This window comes from Genypterus blacodes, unplaced genomic scaffold (assembly GCF_046128005.1).
Source record: "Genypterus blacodes isolate CSIRO-AG114 ecotype Tasmania unplaced genomic scaffold, CSIRO-AGI_Gbla_v1 ptg000133l_1, whole genome shotgun sequence".
NCBI classification, from domain to species: domain Eukaryota; kingdom Metazoa; phylum Chordata; class Actinopteri; order Ophidiiformes; family Ophidiidae; genus Genypterus; species Genypterus blacodes.
The window spans coordinates 6305001-6325064 of record NW_027466935.1 but is presented as its reverse complement, the minus strand read 5'-3'; the positions used below and the strand labels follow the sequence as shown (position 1 = coordinate 6325064).

Below are 20064 nucleotides of genomic sequence, written 5' to 3'. Positions count from 1 at the left end.
CTGCGCAGGAAAAACGCAGACCATAGGTGCGTTTATGGTGCGCTGCCTTAACGCTTCTTAACATATATGGATACAACTTTGTAGTCAACAACAAGCAATGGCGGAGCCCACGGTCCGTATGTCAGGGATCGTTCTAGCGTCGTTAATGTTCCAGCATGTCAACAGCGACTCAGACGTGGTAAGTGAGGCGTTGTTGTTACACGTATTTACCGATGAAGACTCTGATGGCTCCCCTCGAACCGGTGTAGCTGCTGGTTAACCAACTTGTTTTTATCATTCAGTTACGTTTTCATTGACGTGTGTTGCTATGTAGTCACTAGTTTACTCATCAATCTGTTCATTAAGCTGACATTGTTTGTATAGAAATGAACACGTCTTGTGAAACACGACTAATGATGCTGTGCGAGTCAGTCCTGCTGCAGATATACAATCTATTTAAAATAATGTCGCATAAACTTTGCAGCCCACATTTGTGTCAGCATACACGTGAACGCACCATAAGACAGCAAGCGACCCCAAAACAGGGGTGTCTGCTAAGAGCTGTCATGATGGTCAATCATACTTAACTTATTGTAATTAAAACTACTTATTGTGTATTTCCAAGCCTGGATTTGTTTTGGGAAAATGGTGAAATATCCCTTAAAGTTATTGGAATGTTTACGTAATGATCTTAATCTTTACTTTATTAATTTTTTGTAGGAAGGTCTCATCCTTGGCGAGAGCAAATTTCAAGAGCAGATAACCATCAGTGACTCTCAAGCTGATCACATTCATATTGAGGAAATTTACAGTAAGTTCTTGTTAATGTAAACAAACTGACTGATTCTCATCTTCACAGAATCTAACTTGATTTGTTTTTCCAGATGTCCAAAAACATGTTGCTTGCCACAAACTGAACAAGTAAGTTAAGGATATAACATTACAACCTTTAGTATGTCATCTCATCTGAATTTTGCAGTCCATTATTAATGTCTTTTTTTTTTAATGTTTCTTGATCTTCTGTGTAGCTTTTATAATGGTGCTGGAGAAGTGAAACTGGAGGCAATAAAAAGCATCCTGGCAGACAACGAACAGGTAAAATACATAGTCTTCTGCTTTTCCAGCTTTGTTCATGGTTTAAAAGCTCATGTTCTATTTTCTCATATTGGAGGAGAATGTGATTGGTTGGTACAAACAACGGCGGCATACAGATCAACAAATGACATTCCGAGAGAAGCTGATCCATGAGAACCTTAAGGCGGCACTGTCCAACCCACATATGATCTTTGTGCTGCTGACACCCTGTAAGGTGACATCACCCGGCTCGACTCACAGGATGGAGTACGCCGCCTTCATTTCACGAAGCAGGTGACACATACTCCTTTGGTTTCACTGCCCTATGAAATTCCATGGAAATACTGTATTAGATCAATCATTCTGTGTCGTTTTCCCCTGTAGGCACTTTCTTAACGTTCCCGTCTTGGTCAACAACTTGGGTTTGCTGGAACAGTTTGCTTATTGGAAGGTGTCGGCTCCCTGCTCGGCAGCGGGTTACAACCTCACCATGAAGAAACACGGGTACGCGTCTGCCACGGACCTTAGAGAGTTTGTGTTTGTTTTTGTTTGCGCGTCTAACTTGCAGTACTGTTATGCTTTGTTGTTGAAGGTTGAGATTCTTCAGCTCAAATGGCTCCCTGAAAGAAGTCAATGAAGTAGACAAGATGAATGAATCTTTGCAGTCTGAACTGGAGGTACGGAAAAAGAGGGAATGTGGCATCAATCTTGCATTGTCGGAGGGCGCTTGTGTACTTTCTCACATTCTGGACCCTTTTTCAGAAATCCTGCAAGGACGTTGAGGAGAGTGAACGATTGGTGGAAGCGCTCATGGCTGAAGTTTCGGCCCTCAGGAAAAGAATCAGTGAGAAGAAACGGAATGCCTCAGGAACAGGTACGTTCTGATCTCTCCTGTGTGTAGAACTTACACTCAACACATCTTAGGTGTAGGACAGAGACCAGGGACCAGAATAACAGCGTTTTCTTCTTTTTCCTAAGCACAGATGAGCCTCCACCTGAGCCAAACACCAACGTGCTGCTCCAGGAGGCCATCAGAGTCCTGTTTGCCTGCTCGCCTCTGTTTCAGACACAGACTTTAACCCTGGAGGCCTTTCCTGTACCCGGCTGTGCTGAGCAGACGCAAGACATCGTCACCGCGCAGCCAAATCCAGATATGACCGAAACAGACGGACTGCTCTCTCAGCTACCTCTTAGTAAGAAACGGTTAAAGGACAAACAGCTGGGGAGGGAGAGGAAATGGAAGAAAGAAAGCCCATCTTGATGTTCAACGGTTCAAAGTTATTGATCAGTTGAAAACTGGCAGCAGTTATGTTAAGGACTTTCATCCCCACTTGTTTTGTGGTTTTTTAGAAGTCCGATCTTGCTTATCTACTGTTTCACGTAAAGGGTGGTCATGTGTCACAGTTTAACATTGTTTGATTGATTGGTTGATGTTGGGGCCAGTGAGGGAGGTGTGTTACTAAGCAACTACACCTACTGAAAGTTTTGATATTTTGTGAATTCTCTTTATTATTTATTTATTTTATCGTTATTTTCTAAGATGCAGGTGTTCAACAACTGTATAAATATGTTGCAATCTGTGAATCAACAATAAACATGATTGTGGACGAAGATTGAATGGATTCTTGGTTTCTGTTCATTAAATTCAATTTGTATCTTTTTTTGATGATTTTTGGGTTCTATTCAATCTTTCAGACATTGATTTCTGTTCACACCACTCAGCAAGCCACCAACAGCCACCTTCTTACCGAATGACACTTATGTATTTGTTATTCTCAAATGATTCCAATTGATTCATTCCATCTTTAATTCACAAATTATTACAGATATAATAAACAAAGACAATTCACTTCAGTATTGAAACACTAATCCAGATGTTTTGCTCCACTGATGTTGGGATCGTTCATAAACTGTGGATGCTTGTGGGTCACCGACATGAAACCTGGACGGGGGAAACGTGTCGTTATCTACACTAGATTATACTTAACATAAACAATCATTCGTGTGGCGAGACTATACAGGTGCAGCTCAATAAATTAGAATCTGGTTGTCTTCCCCATGATTGTGTAGCCGGCTGAACCAGACTGAGAGACAATTAAAGGCTCAGGAAACCTCAGCAGGTGATTTGAGTTAATGAGCTGATTAGAGTGAGACAGTGTGAGGCTACAATATTCAACGTTTCTGAGATACTGAACTTGGGGTTTTCATGAGCTGTAAGCCATAATCAATATTAAAACAAATAAAGGGTTTTACTATTTCACTTTGTGTGTAATGAATAATATATGAGTTTCACTTTTTGAATTGAATTACTGAAAAAAAATGAACTTTTCCACAATATTCTATTTATTGCGCTGCACCAGTACAAGGACAAGTTTGATGAATCCAATATTCTTATTTCTTGATAAAATCATTTTTTTAAATGTAAGCACATACACAACACATGTAGTTTATTTATACCATAGGTGTATAGATTACTGACTGATCTACAAAAAGGTATTAATGTGACACAAACTTACCCAGAGCATGAGCTTTCTTAATAGCTTTTGAAATTTCCTTTTGTTTGATCCCACATAAACCTACGAGATAAACAAAAGGCACAATATAAATGAATGTGGCGTTTCTATGGTTTTGTGAGGTTTGATGCGTGTTGACAGGCTTCTTACCTGTTATGTGTCGACCATAAATCCTTCCAGTGTGGGGCGATATGAACTGAGACAGCAGCTGGAAGACAAACAGACAAACCTGAGTCAATCCATCCACATACTGAGCATTTAACAATCAAACATAGCTCCCATGATGCACCACTGACCTGAATGTTTTTGAAATCTATGGTGATGTTGCAGAGGAGGCAGCCCTTCTGTGTCTCTTTGAACGGATTATCCATGTTGACAATCTTAAAATGAAGGAAAAAAACAACGCTTAGCCACATATTTAGATTAAACTAACGTCTATAAAGTAGAATGACAACATACCGCGTCATCTTTGTGCTGGATTACACGCGAGGTGGAGGAAAGACTCTTTAACCCTGCAACGTGAATCAATTCATTAAAACATCGTGACCAACCACTTCGAGTCGTATTAATATAATAATCTTATTCTTGTCACGTTATCTGTTAATGTCTTACTTGTGTTTCCACGCAGTATAAATACACGCTGTAGCCTCTCCAGACCTCTCAAAGCGAACATTTTGACTTCACACAAGACAGGAAGTTGTCCATCAGCACTTCCGGCCTTTCGTCCTCTACTTCTTCTTCGTATTCTTCTCTTTTTCTTCTTCTTCTTCTTCTTTGTATATTTCACCAAAGTGGTGCATACCGCCACCTACTGTACCGGAGTATGTAGACACGTTGCGCACGCTCCTTTGCCCCATAATGTGTGGGAATTATAACTATAATAATATCTATCTGTCATCTTAAGCCACACTATTAATTGACAGATAAATGAACATATAGAATTCACTAGATTCTGTCATATAGCTGGGTGTCCTAGATAAAACCAGTTACGGCTTTCTGGACCCTCTCACTCATCTCCAGGTGTCCCAAACAACGTAGTTGCAATCAATAACATGCCACCTCCTACTGACAAGCAAGCAATGCAGAGATTTCTCGACATGGTCGGCTATATATGCGAGTTTGTACCTAACACAACTCAATTTAGGAGTATACTCCATTCCAACCAGCAGAGTTTGATGCAGTGTTTTTACTGCAGTACGGCACTAGATGGCGCCAGAACACTAACAGCTTCTGCTCAGCGTCTACACTCAAAATGTAAATGAAGCACTGACTATCCTATGCTTGTGAACAGTTTCAATATCTGATCTATGGCAGACCAGTGTGAGCAAAAACAGACCACAAACCTTTGGTCACCTTAGCAGAAAAAGGTCTGGAGTGTATTTTCTGCTCATGGCTAAAAAAGGCTTTCAGTGACATTTCATAAAGATGACATTTTAAAAAAGGGTAAAGCAACAATCGGATTTACAAAATATTTAATTTGCAACAATAAACCTCCTCAAACTTCATCTTATAAAGCAAGAATTACATTTTAAATCCACAAAAAAAACAAAAACAAAACCTAAAATGATGAATCCAAAAAGCGACAACACAACAAGAACACACAACAATCAACTCTAAAAGTTATCGGTGAGGACAGACTGAGTATAACATTGGGAGAATATAACTGTGAATATGTCAAAGGTGCTCTTAAAATGAAACATGACAATAAAAGATGTTTGTGAAGAATAAAATCCAGAAAAAAACAGTTCAGAGCACAAAGAAACCCAATGTTTGTTCACTTCTGTTGATATAAGTGTTTGTAAGATTTCTCTTTGTAATTGGGAAGCAGAGGGACAATAACAAACGGTCAATATGTCCAGAAGTAGTGTGAACATGGTAGTATATGAGGGAATAAATGATGGTAGGGCATGTAGACAAAGGTGACTTCAATGTTATGTTGGGGTTTCCAAATCACAATCTTTTCTTGATGAACTAAAAATGTATTTCTTTTGCAGATAAGACAAATATTTTGATGACAGGCAGAGAGAGTGCTGCACCTCCTCCATTCTACATGAAAGCAGAGATTCATTCTAGCAACTTTGTCACATGTTTGATGTCAGCATATCAACTATTATATAAAAAAAACTTTATACAATGATTTAAAAGAGTTTACAAAGTGCTTTACTGAAAAACGATGTCATTTCAATTTGCTCTGGGATCTCAATTATCCAAAAAGTAGTCAAAACTGTGGCTGCAACATGATAAATAATAAATAGATGCGCATCCTCTTCCCCCTTCAGTTACAAACCGATTGATACCCTAACCCTAATGATGCTTTTTTGTTTTACAGTAAAATTAAACCGTCTGTGTTAATTGTCACAAATTGAAACAAACGGTCTTTTGGACATATGAGGTCCTCGCTAGCCAGCAGCATTATGGGAAATCACACTTATAGTTATTTCAGTTCTCTCTGAAAATAAAGAGCTGAGAGTCCAAACGCTGGTTATATCTGAAGGGTTATTTAGAAATATTCACATATTCGAGGCTCCAACAGGTATCATTAAGGTTTTACAAAAGGAAAATTCAAGCAAGACACTATTTTAAAAGAGAGTCCAATATATTAACACCATCACTTAAATTAACATTTATTATTAACAGTGGGCAGGTTCATGCTAAAGTGTTTTTCATGTGTAGGAAGAGGTGAAAGCTGAGTGATGAAATTAGGGGTGTGGTGGTTGCTGAAGTACTCCAAAGCCAACTAGATCACGTATCTAGTAAACAAGATGATCACTACACTCTGGCCTAGTCTGGCATAGTTTGTCCATCTTGTTCAACCAGCAGAGTGCCGTGGTCCTTTGGATTTTGGGAATTTGCTGAGCTCAAATGAAAAACACTGCTGACAACGTTATGTGTCAAGATCACACTTTATCAATTGGAGCTTTAATTCATGAGCTAATTATAGCATACGCTAAAATATTGCTGATATTCAATGGAAATTTGGTCAGAAAAACTGCTACTATATTTTTCTTCATTTTGTTCTTCCATCAAACCGTCCACAGTGATGGAAAACATGAAAAGGAAAGATGAAATGATCAATCAAGCTTGAACTGTCCTTCACTGGGGTTCCCCATGGAACGTTCTTGGGTTCCTCTAAATTTCTCTAACACAAAAACCACAAAAAGTCCATCAAACAGACAATCCTGGCAAAGATGAAGCTGAAATCCTGTCAGCATTCAGCTGTGTGTTACTGCTGAGGTGAGCTCAATGGAGGTATCGATAATGGAGAAACGGAATCAGGCACAAATAGAGAGAGACACATCTTTGTTTTTCACGTGTTCATTCTAGAGTCGGCATAGAAACCACGGGGACGTCCTTCATACAAAGCTCCTGCAGTTGAGAGCTTGACTTCTGTGGGGAGATTTTAGTCTCTTCATTTCAGTGCTTTATGTCCTCAGTTACTGCCTCCTGTAGCAGCAGCAGTCTGTGACCTCACAGTGACGTCACAGCTGTGGAACGGGGCACTGAGTGGGCGGAGCCTGGTATCACAGCAGCTGACGTAAATGGAGCAGGGCTTGGAGACAAGAAAGGGGAAGCGCTCGACCAACCGCCAGCCCCCTCCTGTTCTGGAGGCAGGCTCTCCTCTAGTCGTGTCAGCTGATCCTCCCCTTGCCGTATGAGGTCATCCAGGTGCCGTTGGCGCAACAGAAGTGAGGGCTTGGTGCTGATGAAGTGGTGGTAGTCGCAGAGCTGAGGTTGGGTGAGGTAGCCGGACAGGATGGTGTGGACAACACGTTGCCGCTGGTCCAAGTTCTTCTTCAGCTCCCAGGCTTCCTCAGTCTGACTGAGGATCTGAGAACGTTTCACATGGAGGGAGTCCTGAGGAGGAAACAATATTCATCCTGTGAGACTCTTATTTTCAGTGGAGCAGGAGGAAGTTCTTGCATAACCTCAGTTAGTAAAAGTAGCAACTACTCACTACCAAATACTTATTAAATATAATTGTTTATGCAACTAAAAACTAGTCAGGGATCAAAGATGTACACGTAAGAAATGAGCAGAAATGAGAGCTCTGTAAAGGCTATGTCACTGACAGACAGACAGATAGACAGACAGACAGGTAAATCTGATCCTATCCCACCCTCTCCACAGCTGTGTCCTCCGCTGTCAGATCTTCTCTCTCCAAAGAATGCAGAGATTTGTCAACCCTTGACAGACAACCACAGAGAATCAGCAGCAGGTTCACAATTTTCTCCAGCTCTCCTGAAAAACAAAATAAAAACAAGATGACCAAACTTCATATTTGTGCGGCAAATATTCGAAACCATCCAAAGGTGCTCCTCCATACCGATGAATATGCTATATTTTTCCCTTTCGTTGGGTTTGCAGCGTTCTTGCACCAGAGCTTCAACAGTTGCTCCCAGAGCTCGATGACGCCTCTGCTCCTCACACAGCGTCTCCTTCTCCTGACGCAGTGTGCTCACGCTCTGCCTCAGTGCGTCACACAGCTCCACCTAGAGGATAGTAAATGAAACACAACAGGAAATCTGAATACTGGAGTTGGAGAGCATGAGTGTAAGCGCACGCATGCACTCGCAAAACAAGCAGCACTCCTCAGATTGCCTCCAAACTTGGGAGAAACATTCAGGGCTCTTGCATGTACATAATCTCTGCTCTGTAGTAACTTTATGGACATGTTGTTATATGTAAGACCCACATAGCTTCACCTAGTGGATGGGAGGGGTCATACAAATATATCCTACAATTATTATTATTATTATAGATGCTGCTGGTGACACTGGGCAATAAATAAAGTTCTTTTTACCTTCCTCATGCTGTGATCTTTTTCCTCCTCATCCACATCAGTCTCCTTCCCTTGATCTGCATCGTCATGGATACTAAGGAGAGATCGAATAACAAAACCAAACTGAGAGTGAGAGTCAGCAAAGAGTGAGTGAGATCAACATTACTAAACTTTTCAAGCTGATGCACCTAAACCTCCCACCTTAACGCAAGAATGATGTCAGACTTACCTGTTGTCCAATCGGCTGCTGCCCCTACGTTGCCATGCCAATTTACCGACCCCTTTGGTGTTGGAAAAGATCTCCTCCATGAGCTCTACGGTGGTTGTCTCGCCCCACAAGTTCAGGAGGGGCGCTGAGGAGCGATCCTGTAAGACCTAGATGATGAGTCCAATTTATAGAGTTATAAAACATTTTGTCACGGTTCTGTTACATGGGTCCATGTGTGTGACTCATTTCCTTTTGGAGATTATTTTATACATACAGAGGGGAAGAAAAGAACAGAGAAAAGAAGAAAACTAAAACAATGAAGAGAACCAGGCTGTGTGAATTTGATACATCAAAGCTGCACAACAATAAAAAACAAAATTAGTTAGAACCGGGTAGAGAGAGACGGAGGTAGAATCAGGACTAGGTAGAACGAGTACTGGCAGAACAGATGGACTCACCAGCTGACGGACCAGCTCCTCCACTCGCAGTTCCTCAGATGTCCTTTCTCTTCTGGGCAGAGGCAGACCCAGGCAGTCGTCTGTGTTTGGACCCGAAGAGGAGGTGGCTGAGGGTTGCGGTTCCAGGGAAGCAGACGGTTGGGACACAGGGTGAGGAATGAGGGACAAGGATTGAAGAGGTGACCTCCCAGCAGGAATGATGGAGCTGTTCATGGGCTGTGGACTGAGAGGGCAAGAGAGACAAATAAGATTGAAAACAAAAAGGCAGTCAGAGGATCAATAAATGTCCTGCAAAAATGTAGGCACACGGTATTCTAGTAGTGAACAAACCTTTCCACTGTCTGTTGTCCAGCTTCCTGCTCCAACTCAGGAGGAGGAGGGGGGAGGTAGGAGTCCTCCACAATGTGTGTCTCTCTGATAGGGGGAGGAGGTGATGGAGGGACTGGATTTTGGAGGAAGACCTCGTCGTAGTCTTCCTGCAACAGGCTGGCGGAGGGTTCTAGGAGCTGTGATGAGCTGAGTGGTCCAGAGAGACTGGACTCAGAGATGTGCAGGGTGGAGAGGTGCTGGAGGACAGAGGTGTCCTTCCTGTTTGCTGTGGGTTCAGGCTGGGTGTGGGGCAGTGGCGACGGCGTCGTTGATGATGCTGATCGTGTGTCTTCAGCAGAACTGCCTCCTCTCATCTCTAAACTAGAGGTTCGCTCTCTCCCAAGCTCCTTTGCAGTATTTCCTGATACACTTGTGTCACGGTGTCGGCCCAGGCCTCTGTCCTCCTGCTCAGTTTCAACATTGCTGTCACTGCTGACACCTGGGAAAGTGATAGCGTCCAGGTTGGCCTGGCTCAGCCTCTCGCTCGAGTGCCACTCACTGCTGCTGGAGGCACCAGGAGGGGAGAAGGGACACGGAAGGCCAACGGAAGCAGCCAGGGTGGAGGTGCTGTGGGTTCTCTGGCGGTCCCCGTTCCTCTGGCGATCTCTCCGAGAGACAGGAGTGCAGCCTAAGATCACATGAAGGGAGGGTCAGACTGTTCATGTTCAAGCCTAAAGTAAGCCAAGGCCAAGTGTTTACATTAGCTGTCTTTATGTGAGATGTTTTCACCTTGTGGAGTTTGTGTGGGTTGTACAGCGTTCTGGCTGATCTGGTCCTGCTGGGGAGAGGCCGACCCCTCTGACCCCCGGATATCTGTAGGTCTGAGAGACAGACAGACAGTTCAGATTAATAATACAGTCAGCAGAAAGATAACATACAATTCAGTCATCTGTAACTTGTGCTTAGGTCCAACTTCACATACATGTGCTTATATTTATGCAACACAAAGATACATGTTTGTACAACACTCTAGGTTCTGGTCACATGTTCTGAGCAGAGGTGTCACATACCTGTCTGCAGCCAGAGCACAGCCTCCAGTTTCAACGATGAAAACACCAAACATCCTTACATCGTCCGGAGTCATGTCCTGAAAAACACACACACACACACACACACACACACACACACACACACACACACACACACACACACACACACACACACACACACACACACACACACACACACACACACACACACACACACACACACACACACACACACACACACACACACACATTATTAATCCCAGAAATAACGTATGAGTGTGTTTAATGATGTTGCTGAATTTCTCGTTTATTTGCCAAGACCATAATGTTAATGTTAAGATATGTGTGTGTGTGTGTGTTTGCCTCCATAAAGGACTCTGAAGGGACAGTTGGCCCCACCGCCCCCACAGGAAATACTCAGAGTTTCCTGTGAGGTGCCAGGGAACTAGGGGACAGTGTTTGGGCGCTGTCTAATTTGGACAATTGCAGAGATAACACACACACACACACACACACACACTCATATGGGCACACATATAGAGTTATGACTGGAATTCAGCAGGATGAATTAAAGTCTTATCTCTCTCACAGTGATTACAGCCTCCCATCATTAACAGTCACAGTCACATACAACATCAACATCAGAGGAACAACCAGGTCACATGGTGCCACAGCCATCAGCACCTTATTCACTTAGACTTACATTTCTTCTTCGGTTTCAACATTATTTGCTCTAAATGAGACATAATATTTTGCAGCAGCTACTCTTTCACACTTATTTATTTCATAGTTATTAGGTCCAGTTGTGACAGTAAAAGCACCTGGCTCAGTCTCTCCTCAGTGGGGTTGGAGCGGGATCGGTGGTGTTGCAGAGTCACCGGTCTCTCCTCCGATATCTCCAGTAGATCCTCAGCGGACGCCGACTTCCCAGCGCTCCGATCGGACCCTGCTCTCTGCAGAGCCCCGTTCAGCTGCGTGGACAGCCTGTTGCTCTGCTGAGGAACAGAAGCCTGGAAATATTGATTTAGGTCGGGGCTTCCATGGACAACCTGACCGTGTCCGTGGGGCCCAGATTCTGGGCTGAGATCCAGAGGAAACTGTTTGCCCTGAGCACAGAGATCAGGATGGGAGCCAGAAGGAAAACTAGGAGAAGGGACAGAATAGGACAATTTAGAAATGACATGAGAACAATGTGATAATGAAAGGATCAGTCCAACACAAAACTCCTTGTTAAATATTGACTTCTCTTAGTTCACCTTGGTGGATGGCTTGCCAGTGGCCTCTGAGCCATCGCCCTTTTCGGGTATAAGAGGCCAGACTGGAGGATCTGTGGGTTGCATCCAAGAGGCAGTGTGGAGCTCAGATGTCGCTCCCCAGGGAAGAAGCTCCGATTTTGGCCAGAGTCGTCCAGGGAAAGCATGCTGGAGGCAGAGGAGAGGCTGAGGGTGTCTGAGCGGGAGGAAAAAAATGGAAAAGAGAAGGAGAGAGAGAGAGAGAGAGAGAGAGAGAGAGAGAGAGAGAGACAGAGAGAGAGAGAGAGGGTGAGATCCATCCTTGTTTTTTTCATCCATCCATCAATCTACTTACTGATTCATCCATCAAACCCACCTGTATGATTGTTGTTGTCAGGTTGTATATAGGAACTACGAGGCCTCTCAGCTCTCCCCTGTCCTTCCTCTTCTTTCTTCCTCCCTCTCTTCCTCTCAACATACTCGGCTAGAGCATCGTGCTGAAGCTGACGGAGGTCCGGCCTTGACACAGCGTTCCGTGAAGCCCCACCTCCAAGGCGTCCGGCTGCCAGCTCAAACATCCTCCGCCGGTCTGCAACACTGGTCTCTGGTAGACATGAAAAAGCACGAAAGGTGAAGGTTACTACTTATCAATTAGCACTTGTAATCTACCTATTACTAAATGGAAATGTAAAAATTAAGCAATTGATTTACCTCCTCCACGCCTGAAGAGGGAAGCAGTTTCAGGGTCCAACAACCCAATCTCGTTCATCTTCTCCGGTTCAGAGTATGAGTGTTTCTTCTGGTCTGTGGTCAGACGCTTACGGCCACAGATCCTTGTTGGAGGTGCCGGTCCAACAGGTGGTACACTGGGAAGTGCAGGCGGGCTTTGGCCTCTAGCCTCTGGGCTAACCATGTGACGTTCCTTTGGTGTGTGAAGGGAGGTAACTTGTGGTTGTGTGATGAAGACGGCCTGTGGTTTGGGCATGGTTTTAGGGCCTTTCTTCTCCTGTTGAGCATTGGGGAAGCTGGAAGGAGCCGCACGAGGTGGAGAGTTAATCGATGCGCTGAGGTCCCTCCGTTGGAAAGAGGTGGAGTTGAGGACCTTAGACTGAGCGTCTTTCAGAGACTCCCTGTAAGTTCTGAGCAAAGACATTTATTATTACAAATGTGTAGCCTTGGGTATATACCCCTGGAAGTAGTGAATTATTTTTTAACGCTTTTATCCAAAGAAAGAAAGAAATCTGATTATGAAAAATGATTTGATGATCGTAGATGTTAGAAAGATCATCTACTGGGTATGGGGTGGGGATGGCGCTAGGGAAGCCTGGGTTGGTTTGGAATGGGGATAGACTATCTGGAATCACTTGTTACAAATAAAAGGACACAGTAATAAGTGTGCGTAGTTCGGGTTCGGCTTAGCTGTGAGTTATTATGTCGGCTCAGACCTGTTGAAGGACACGTCCTGGATGGGGCCCAGCAGCTCTTGCAGGTCTTGTCTCCATCGGTAATCCTCTTCCCTGGGCAGCATATCCAACTGGATTGTGCTGCGGCTCCTCTGCAGAGCTGAATTGGGATCTGCTGTCCTGAACAACAGAAAGAAAAAAAAAAGACTCTTGGACTCAAACTGTGGATGGTGACACTGTGGACCATCCAACAGCCTGTGTTAAGGGCTGTGTTTTATGGATTACCCCCACCATTTTTCAACATTGTGCTTTTTTGTTTTGACACATTGACAGGGTGAACCTACCTGGGCTGTGAGAGGACAATGTTGCCTCCTCTGTAGCTCAAAGTCCTTTGGGCTTTAGTCAAATTGGTGCTTCTCTCCAACATGTTTCTGAGGTCTTCTGTGCCACACGGGGAGCTCCGGCCTTTCTCATTTTGCTGGTTCTAAGAACAGGAAGAAGGAACAGTCAAACACAATGTATGGAGGTATCACTTGAAATCCAAACCAATGGGCCTCTGTGTTGGTTAACCTTGTTATAGGAGTGGCTGGTGCTACGGCTACGCTGCTTCCCAGCTCGTTCTCGACGCTCAAACCGATTAACCTTCTCCAGCACAGACAGGCTGCGGGTTGGTCCATGGCCACTGTCTCCATAGCTACTGTAGCCTTGGCTACTTTTTGCAGAAACCACACTTTCAGGGCTGGCACACTGCTGGACCTCAGCCAGGGCACTCTCCAGACGGGTCAATGGATTATCCCTGGCGTCATCCTTGTCTCTATGGTCTCTTTGCTCATTGTACTGCAGAGCTGCAGAGTCACTGTGGAGGCAGGAAGAAGGCTGAGGGTTGGTGGTGGTGGTTGGAACCGGAGGGTGGATGAGTGGTTGGACAGGTGGGGATGCTGGAACCTGGCCCTGGGCAACTTTGGCTGATGCCACAGCCTCTGGTTGGAAGCTGGGCTGGTCTACAGTTCTGAATTGGTCTCTCCATTCTTGACTAGTGGACTGAGAAGACGGGGGTCTGAAGCTATGGGGCAACTGGGGCTGCGAAACCTGGTGGCCCCGGTTTCGTTCTTCGATTATTTGGTTCTGAGGTTCTTGGTTTGCATAAGTTTGAGGCTCTGGAAAGCTCTGACTATGGGACTCCTGGTGGATTTGGGACGGTTGGAACCCATCCTGGCTCCCTGCACCCCCACCAACAGCTTTCAAAGGTAGCCCAAAGGTAACGTCCTCCTGATGAGGCCTGGCAAAATCAAAAGAAACCAGTAGTGTTAAAGGATAGAATGTCCATTTTATCTTAGTATTAATGGCAGGGTGACAAACCATCTGTGACACGATGTCCTGCCAATCTAAACATAAGCAATGAAGACAAAATGCCTCAATTAACCCTACATTAAAAAATAAACATAAATCCATCACCTGTGCACCTCCTGCAGTTGATTTCTTAGTTGGGTGGAAGGAGGAGACATAGATGAGGAAGCTGAGGACTGGGAGAGCATTGAGGCTGAAGGGTTATTAAGGTATCCATTCTCTACAGCTGACATCCTTCCATCTCTCCACCCTTCTGTCTCTCTTCTGTTGCTCCCTCCAGCACCCGGACTTGCTTGATGCTGCTGTTGGCTGCTCTCCTTGGCCAAAGCTTGGTTAACCCTGGGGGATCCAGGACTCGGGCTGGAGCTGGGTGTTTGGGCATAGTGGGGTTCAGGCTGTGGGACCTGATAAAGGCCTGTAGGCAGGATGAGGGGGGCAAGCTGGGGAGACCCTGGAGATCCAGAGGAGGGTACGGGAGACGAGCTGGGCTGAGGGAATCCTCCACCCTGCCGAGGCTTGGTGGTGGGGCTGCTCTCTGGACTCTTCTCAACCACGGTGTGAAGCTGACCCTCCGCACCATAGCAGCCTTTAGCTGCAATCACAGTGACGATTACAGTGATACAGTGATTGTACTGCCAACAAGAGTAAGACTGATGATCACGATGTAATGTTTCATGAATCCTTTGAATTGGGTTTTATATTTTTGGGAACCCTTTTCTTATATCGTTGGATTTCAGCTATGGCAGAAGTGATACGTATCAAATATCTGCCAATGCAACTTTATTCTATGGACAGAGACTGAATTTGCCTCACCAATCTTACTCACATATCATAAAAAAGAAAAGAAAAGCTAAACCTTGTTTCTGATATCATTTGATTTGAGGCTTCTCTCAAGTGGAAACTGTATAACTTTAACAGCAAAGGGAGAACAGGGGATCAAGACCTACGCTGTAAAAAAGCTCAGCTCAGGCGTACACACAGGGTTAAGATACGTGTGTTTATACTTTTTCCAAATTCCTGACATTCCGGAAGGTGAAATGAAAAGTGCACATTAACGGGAGGGGAGGGTTTTGGGGAATGAAAACTGTAAGATATTAAGTTAAATCTACAGGGCTTACATAAATGAGATGTAATAATGTAAAAACTACAATAAAAGTTGTATGTGTGTACCTGAAGCCACAGAGCCACTGGAGTGATGCCAGGAACCCTTATGTAGTGACCTGTATAAAAGAGATTAGATAACATAAGATTAGATTATGATAACAAGCACAGACAATTGATTATCAGCCCCGGAACTCGTTGGTGTTATGATGAATTATGAGGCTGTGTTCATCCCAAACTCACCGTAGTGACCGAGCATGTTCCAGACTGGACCAGGAGTTTGGTCTTTCGTGTCTTTCATGGTTCCTGATGGCTGCATAGCTGTCACTGCGTTGCGGTGGAGCCGGTACCCCTCTCAGGCTTTCGTAGGAGCTGTGGCTGGCTGCCTGGCCCCATAATTGACCCACGCTGTGTCGATTAGAAGCTGGGACACCACCGCTGCTACTACCGCTACTACTGCTGCTGCAACTGCTGCTGCCACGGTGATAAACTCTGCCCGCTGACCCTGAAACCAACAGAAGAAGAAAACCATGTCAGGTCCAATTAGCGACTGCCACAGCTCAATGTCAGTGGCAATGCTTATCTTTGAAAAGGATCAAAGACAACTCATAGCATTGAAGTGAAAAACAAAAGCCCAAGCTTTTCTCCAGGAATTGTTGTAATTGTATGTATGTCAACAAACATCTAAACATACTTTGTGACTTACTGTCGCTCATGAATCATCTGCAAATGTTTGTCTGTGCGGTTGTTATTACATGAACCTTACCTCGCTGGTCTTGGCCCTGCCCCGTCCTTGCCACACCCCCACTCAAAGCCTTGTTGTTGTTACGCAGCAATTCGGCGGAGGTGGCGCTGATCTCGTGCTCTGGGGGACAGCGTTGTTGAGTATCATAAACCGTCCGGACGTAATGTATGTCAGCCTGCTGTATGTCTCCACTTCCTCCTCTCTGAGGGACGGTCTCCAGCGAATAGGAGCGCTCGGGGCTGAAGTAGTTGGTGGAGGCAAGGTACTCTGGGATGCTGGAGCTTGTTGAGAAGGACGAATAGGCAGAGTCTCTTTTACTGTGGATGTGGTCGATGCTATTGGACGACCTGAAAGATAAAGGGATTTCTGATTTGAGATCATGACATTCTTGTATGAAGTTCATGTAGTCGCAGTCTACAGCAGCAACTCACTCCTCACCATGACAACCCACTGCGACTGAATTGTTTGCTCATTAGAATTCTCATTAGAAGGGTGCGTTTAGTTGTGCTAACCTGGCAGAAGACAGCTGGTGGCAGGAGGAGTAGGTAGGGTGGGAGCCGCCGTGGATGTGGTGATGGTGCTGGGACCCAGGGTGATGGTGGGAGGGTTGAGGAGGGTCCAGGCTCTCCATGCTGCCCCGAGAGCTGTATTGGTCTGGACTCTTCCTCAGGTAACCCGAGTCAAACCCAGCAGACAGGTCTGTGGTTGAAGCACTGGGAGACAAAGACAAATTTTAAAAGAACTAAACATTTTTGCTCAGGCAGTTTTGAACAGTACAATACACAGAGTAGACCAAGGATCCCTAAATCCCTTTTGTGAGGCGATGACCAAACAAAATCAATAGTTTTCTGTTTGTGGTGAGGAAGCTAGCTCCGCAAATACCGAATGTGTGTCTACGTCACTGTTTCAACTACCAAAGCCTTTAACCAAATACAATGCCATTACTCCTTAGGAAAAGAGAACACTGTCTGTCGCTCATCTATGACTATGTCTCCGTCTGCCTCTTTCATTTTTATGTTCTGTTCTATTAAAGCAGAAATGCTCAATGCAAACAAAAACACTTACCGATAAAACAATGACCTGACGTGTGCATGTTTGTGTGTGAGGGAGTGTGAGCGCATATTTGTTAGTATGTGGCTCATTGCCACAGGAGACCCAGTGATGAGGGGGAGGGGTATCAGGAATGTTCCCTCTCTACAGTCATTTACGTCAATGCCTCCACACACACAAAACACACCACACACGTACGCACACAAGAACACATCAGAAGCTTTTCTTCACTCATCACTGCAGTGAAACAGTGACGCTGAACCTGTGCACCAACTGTCACATATGACGTAAGAAACACAAACCACACAGTTAACTCAGGACACACAATCAACAATTAAAACAATCTGCCAAAGTAGATCTGTAAGAGCGGATCATTTCAGACACAAAATCACGTTCAGAGATTTCTGTCCTCAAACCGGCACAAGTCAAGTAGTCTAATCTGTTAGTGATCAATAAATCTGATAATCTGAAAGGAAATGTGAACTCTAAAGCCCTAATTACAAGATAACACAGAGCAGTGTAGATTCAATCAGTAGAGAGGGATTAAAATAGGTTTAGAATGGAATACAAAGGGTTCATTGCCTCTGAAGTAGAGAGGCCTGGTAGTATAAAAATATACGATATACTGTACGATCAACAAATCCATCATAAAACCCATTGTGTGAAAATAATCGATTGAAGTCACCGGCAGTGCAAACAAATGGAGATCTCATGAGTAAACTGTCCCAGTATTTTGACACTATAGCAATAAAACACGTCGACGCAGACGGTCAAAGGTCACATTATATAACAAACAGATAACAGCAGCAGTCTTGTCTGATTGAGTTGTGGACCAAAAATAAGAAATCCTACACGTCTGTTATGACAGCAACATCTGAGACCAAACAATCTTTTAGCCCTAAAGCCTTTTTTTCATGATGGGCGGAGGTGTAAGCTTATACACAAGACAGCTGTTCAGAATCTGAGACAAACACACAAACACACACACACACACACACACACACACACACACACAGACTTGGTGTCCAGATTGGGAATCCTCCCTCTCTCCTCACTGACCTGGTGTGGTAGCTGTGCTGGTGCCAGGCGCCGCCCATCGAGCCCGTTGCTCTGTCAGAAAGCTCCATCAGCCTAGAGTCCTGCTGACCTTCACCCAGTTTGGTGGAATGCCAGGAGTGAGGACGGGATGCCGGCTCACTGCGTCTGTGAGGAAACAAAAACACATCATCAATGACAACGTTTAAATATTCATGTATTTTCATTGGCACGACACGCTGACATCACATCAAACAAAGGAAGAGATTTTCAAAACCTCTCCAGTGATTCCAGTCAGTCATCTTTGACTGTGAGGTTCCACAAAAGGTGAAAAGCTAAGATGTTTTCATTCAACAGAAACCTCATCTTTGTAAAAATGTTGGATCCAACGAGGAATTTTGGACTATTGCACCACAATTTTCATCCCTGTCCACCTTAACTTAGTGTTCTTCACAAGGGATCGTCTGAATTCATCAAAATGTGGCCAGTTTGCAAACTTTTCATGCCACTTCTCTGCAGTACCAACCAGTTGAAACCTGCAAAGTGCAACGGAGGAAGAACAAGCAGTAAACGACAAAACAAGAGTCCTCCCACACACACACACACACACACACACACAGGCGCCCACCTACCGCAACACACACACAGACATGTACACCATTCCTCTTCTCTTTCTTCATCAAGCTAAAACGTATTACCAGAGGAATTAACAAATAAAATATTCCATGAATTTTAAACAACTGTTCTGTGGTATCATGAGTAAAGCAACTATGAATAACCGGGTGTAGAGCAACAGTCACTTGTAGGATCAAACAGACCCAACAACTTGCTAAAGACCCTGCCTGTGGTGTGGTGAAACTGTGTGTGTGTGTGTGTGTGTGTGTGTGTGTGTGTGTGTGTGTGTGCCTTTGGGTCAGAGACAGACAGACAGGCACAGGCAATCAACGAGCTCAAAGTCATTGTCAAGATATGCAAGACAAAGTTAGGTTTTGGCAAAGTCAGGTTTACAAAAATGTAAACGCAATTGGTGCATCTGCATTGTGAACTTTTATACCCATGTAATAATGGGAATAGGCAAATCTCACAGCCAAGAAGATCAGAGATGTTCACAAAATGGAGCACATCAGATTCAGTAAAATCATTGTGAATATAAGAGTGTAATGTTGCCCTATGCAGGTTGAGTTACTTGGTGATATTGGGCTTGCATTTAGTTTGACACAATCATGGTATCTCACTTGGCTGTGCCGACCCCCCCCCCCCCCTTACGTTGTCTGCTTTATCAAGCGAGTATATATCCCAACAGGAAGCGATGCTATCTGAGTAAGTGGAAGACAGTGACATGAAAGCAAAGGAACATTACATAATCACAGGACATGATTGAAATACCCCAACATGTTATGATACAAGATATCCATCGTCTCTGTCAGCTCTAGGTCTAGGTCTCCGTCTTTTCCCCCCAAAATAGAATATTGTGGCTCTGGTAATGAATGAAGTTAATGGTGAGCGTTAAAAAGCCAGTCCTCAACACCCAACAGCACATTTACCTGCATCTTACAATTTCATTACACTGTGATGGAAGAAATCATTCAGTTTGATCTAGAGTGTGACCAAAATAAGAAATTATAGGAAATTAACAAAATTCCTCATCCAGATCTGCTTCAAAATTAACCAATTCCTTCACCTAAGTTCCACACATTGACAAACTACCATCCAAATCCATGAGTACCTTAGCGCAGATGGAAACAGAATCCGTTTGGTGGACGCAATTGAAACTAGGATGT

General features: G+C 44.3%; 3 protein-coding genes across 5 annotated transcripts in view; 1 reads left to right on the top strand and 2 right to left on the bottom strand.

Annotated features, from left to right (window-relative positions):
• Nucleotides 1-50: 50 nt before the first annotated feature.
• On the top strand, nt 51-2712 carry abraxas1 (abraxas 1, BRCA1 A complex subunit). Its single transcript, XM_076163503.1, has 9 exons — nt 51-178; nt 700-790; nt 864-900; nt 1008-1074; nt 1151-1347; nt 1438-1557; nt 1646-1730; nt 1816-1927; nt 2037-2712. The coding sequence occupies exons 1-9, from the start codon at nt 98-100 to the stop codon at nt 2312-2314; spliced, it is 1068 nt and encodes a 355-aa protein (XP_076019618.1). The 5' UTR covers nt 51-97; the 3' UTR covers nt 2315-2712.
• A 130-nt stretch (nt 2713-2842) lies between these two features.
• mrps18c (mitochondrial ribosomal protein S18C) lies at nt 2843-4322 on the bottom strand. The gene is made up of 6 exons (XM_076163504.1): nt 4179-4322; nt 4026-4078; nt 3863-3946; nt 3717-3774; nt 3570-3629; nt 2843-2995 (listed from the first exon to the last, which is right to left on the bottom strand). The coding sequence occupies exons 1-6, from the start codon at nt 4237-4239 to the stop codon at nt 2919-2921; spliced, it is 393 nt and encodes a 130-aa protein (XP_076019619.1). The 5' UTR covers nt 4240-4322; the 3' UTR covers nt 2843-2918.
• Nucleotides 4323-5025: 703 nt separating this feature from the next.
• The window catches only part of shroom3 (shroom family member 3), a 32986-nt gene continuing 17947 nt past the window's right edge, over nt 5026-20064 (bottom strand). For all 3 annotated transcript variants that reach the window (XM_076163919.1, XM_076163921.1, XM_076163920.1), the window contains 22 exons: nt 18308-18451; nt 16711-16911; nt 16220-16545; nt 15697-15958; nt 15523-15572; nt 14461-14944; nt 13576-14284; nt 13350-13489; nt 13048-13185; nt 12314-12741; nt 11979-12206; nt 11627-11819; nt 11192-11513; nt 10392-10468; nt 10111-10202; nt 9343-10009; nt 9013-9235; nt 8576-8721; nt 8368-8440; nt 7891-8056; nt 7684-7805; nt 5026-7421 (listed from right to left, as the gene is read on the bottom strand). In XM_076163919.1, the coding sequence (XP_076020034.1) occupies nt 7035-7421; nt 7684-7805; nt 7891-8056; nt 8368-8440; nt 8576-8721; nt 9013-9235; nt 9343-10009; nt 10111-10202; nt 10392-10468; nt 11192-11513; nt 11627-11819; nt 11979-12206; nt 12314-12741; nt 13048-13185; nt 13350-13489; nt 13576-14284; nt 14461-14944; nt 15523-15572; nt 15697-15958; nt 16220-16545; nt 16711-16911; nt 18308-18451 (5578 nt within the window). In that variant the 3' untranslated portion in view covers nt 5026-7034. The remainder of the gene's footprint in view (nt 7422-7683; nt 7806-7890; nt 8057-8367; nt 8441-8575; nt 8722-9012; nt 9236-9342; nt 10010-10110; nt 10203-10391; nt 10469-11191; nt 11514-11626; nt 11820-11978; nt 12207-12313; nt 12742-13047; nt 13186-13349; nt 13490-13575; nt 14285-14460; nt 14945-15522; nt 15573-15696; nt 15959-16219; nt 16546-16710; nt 16912-18307; nt 18452-20064) is intronic.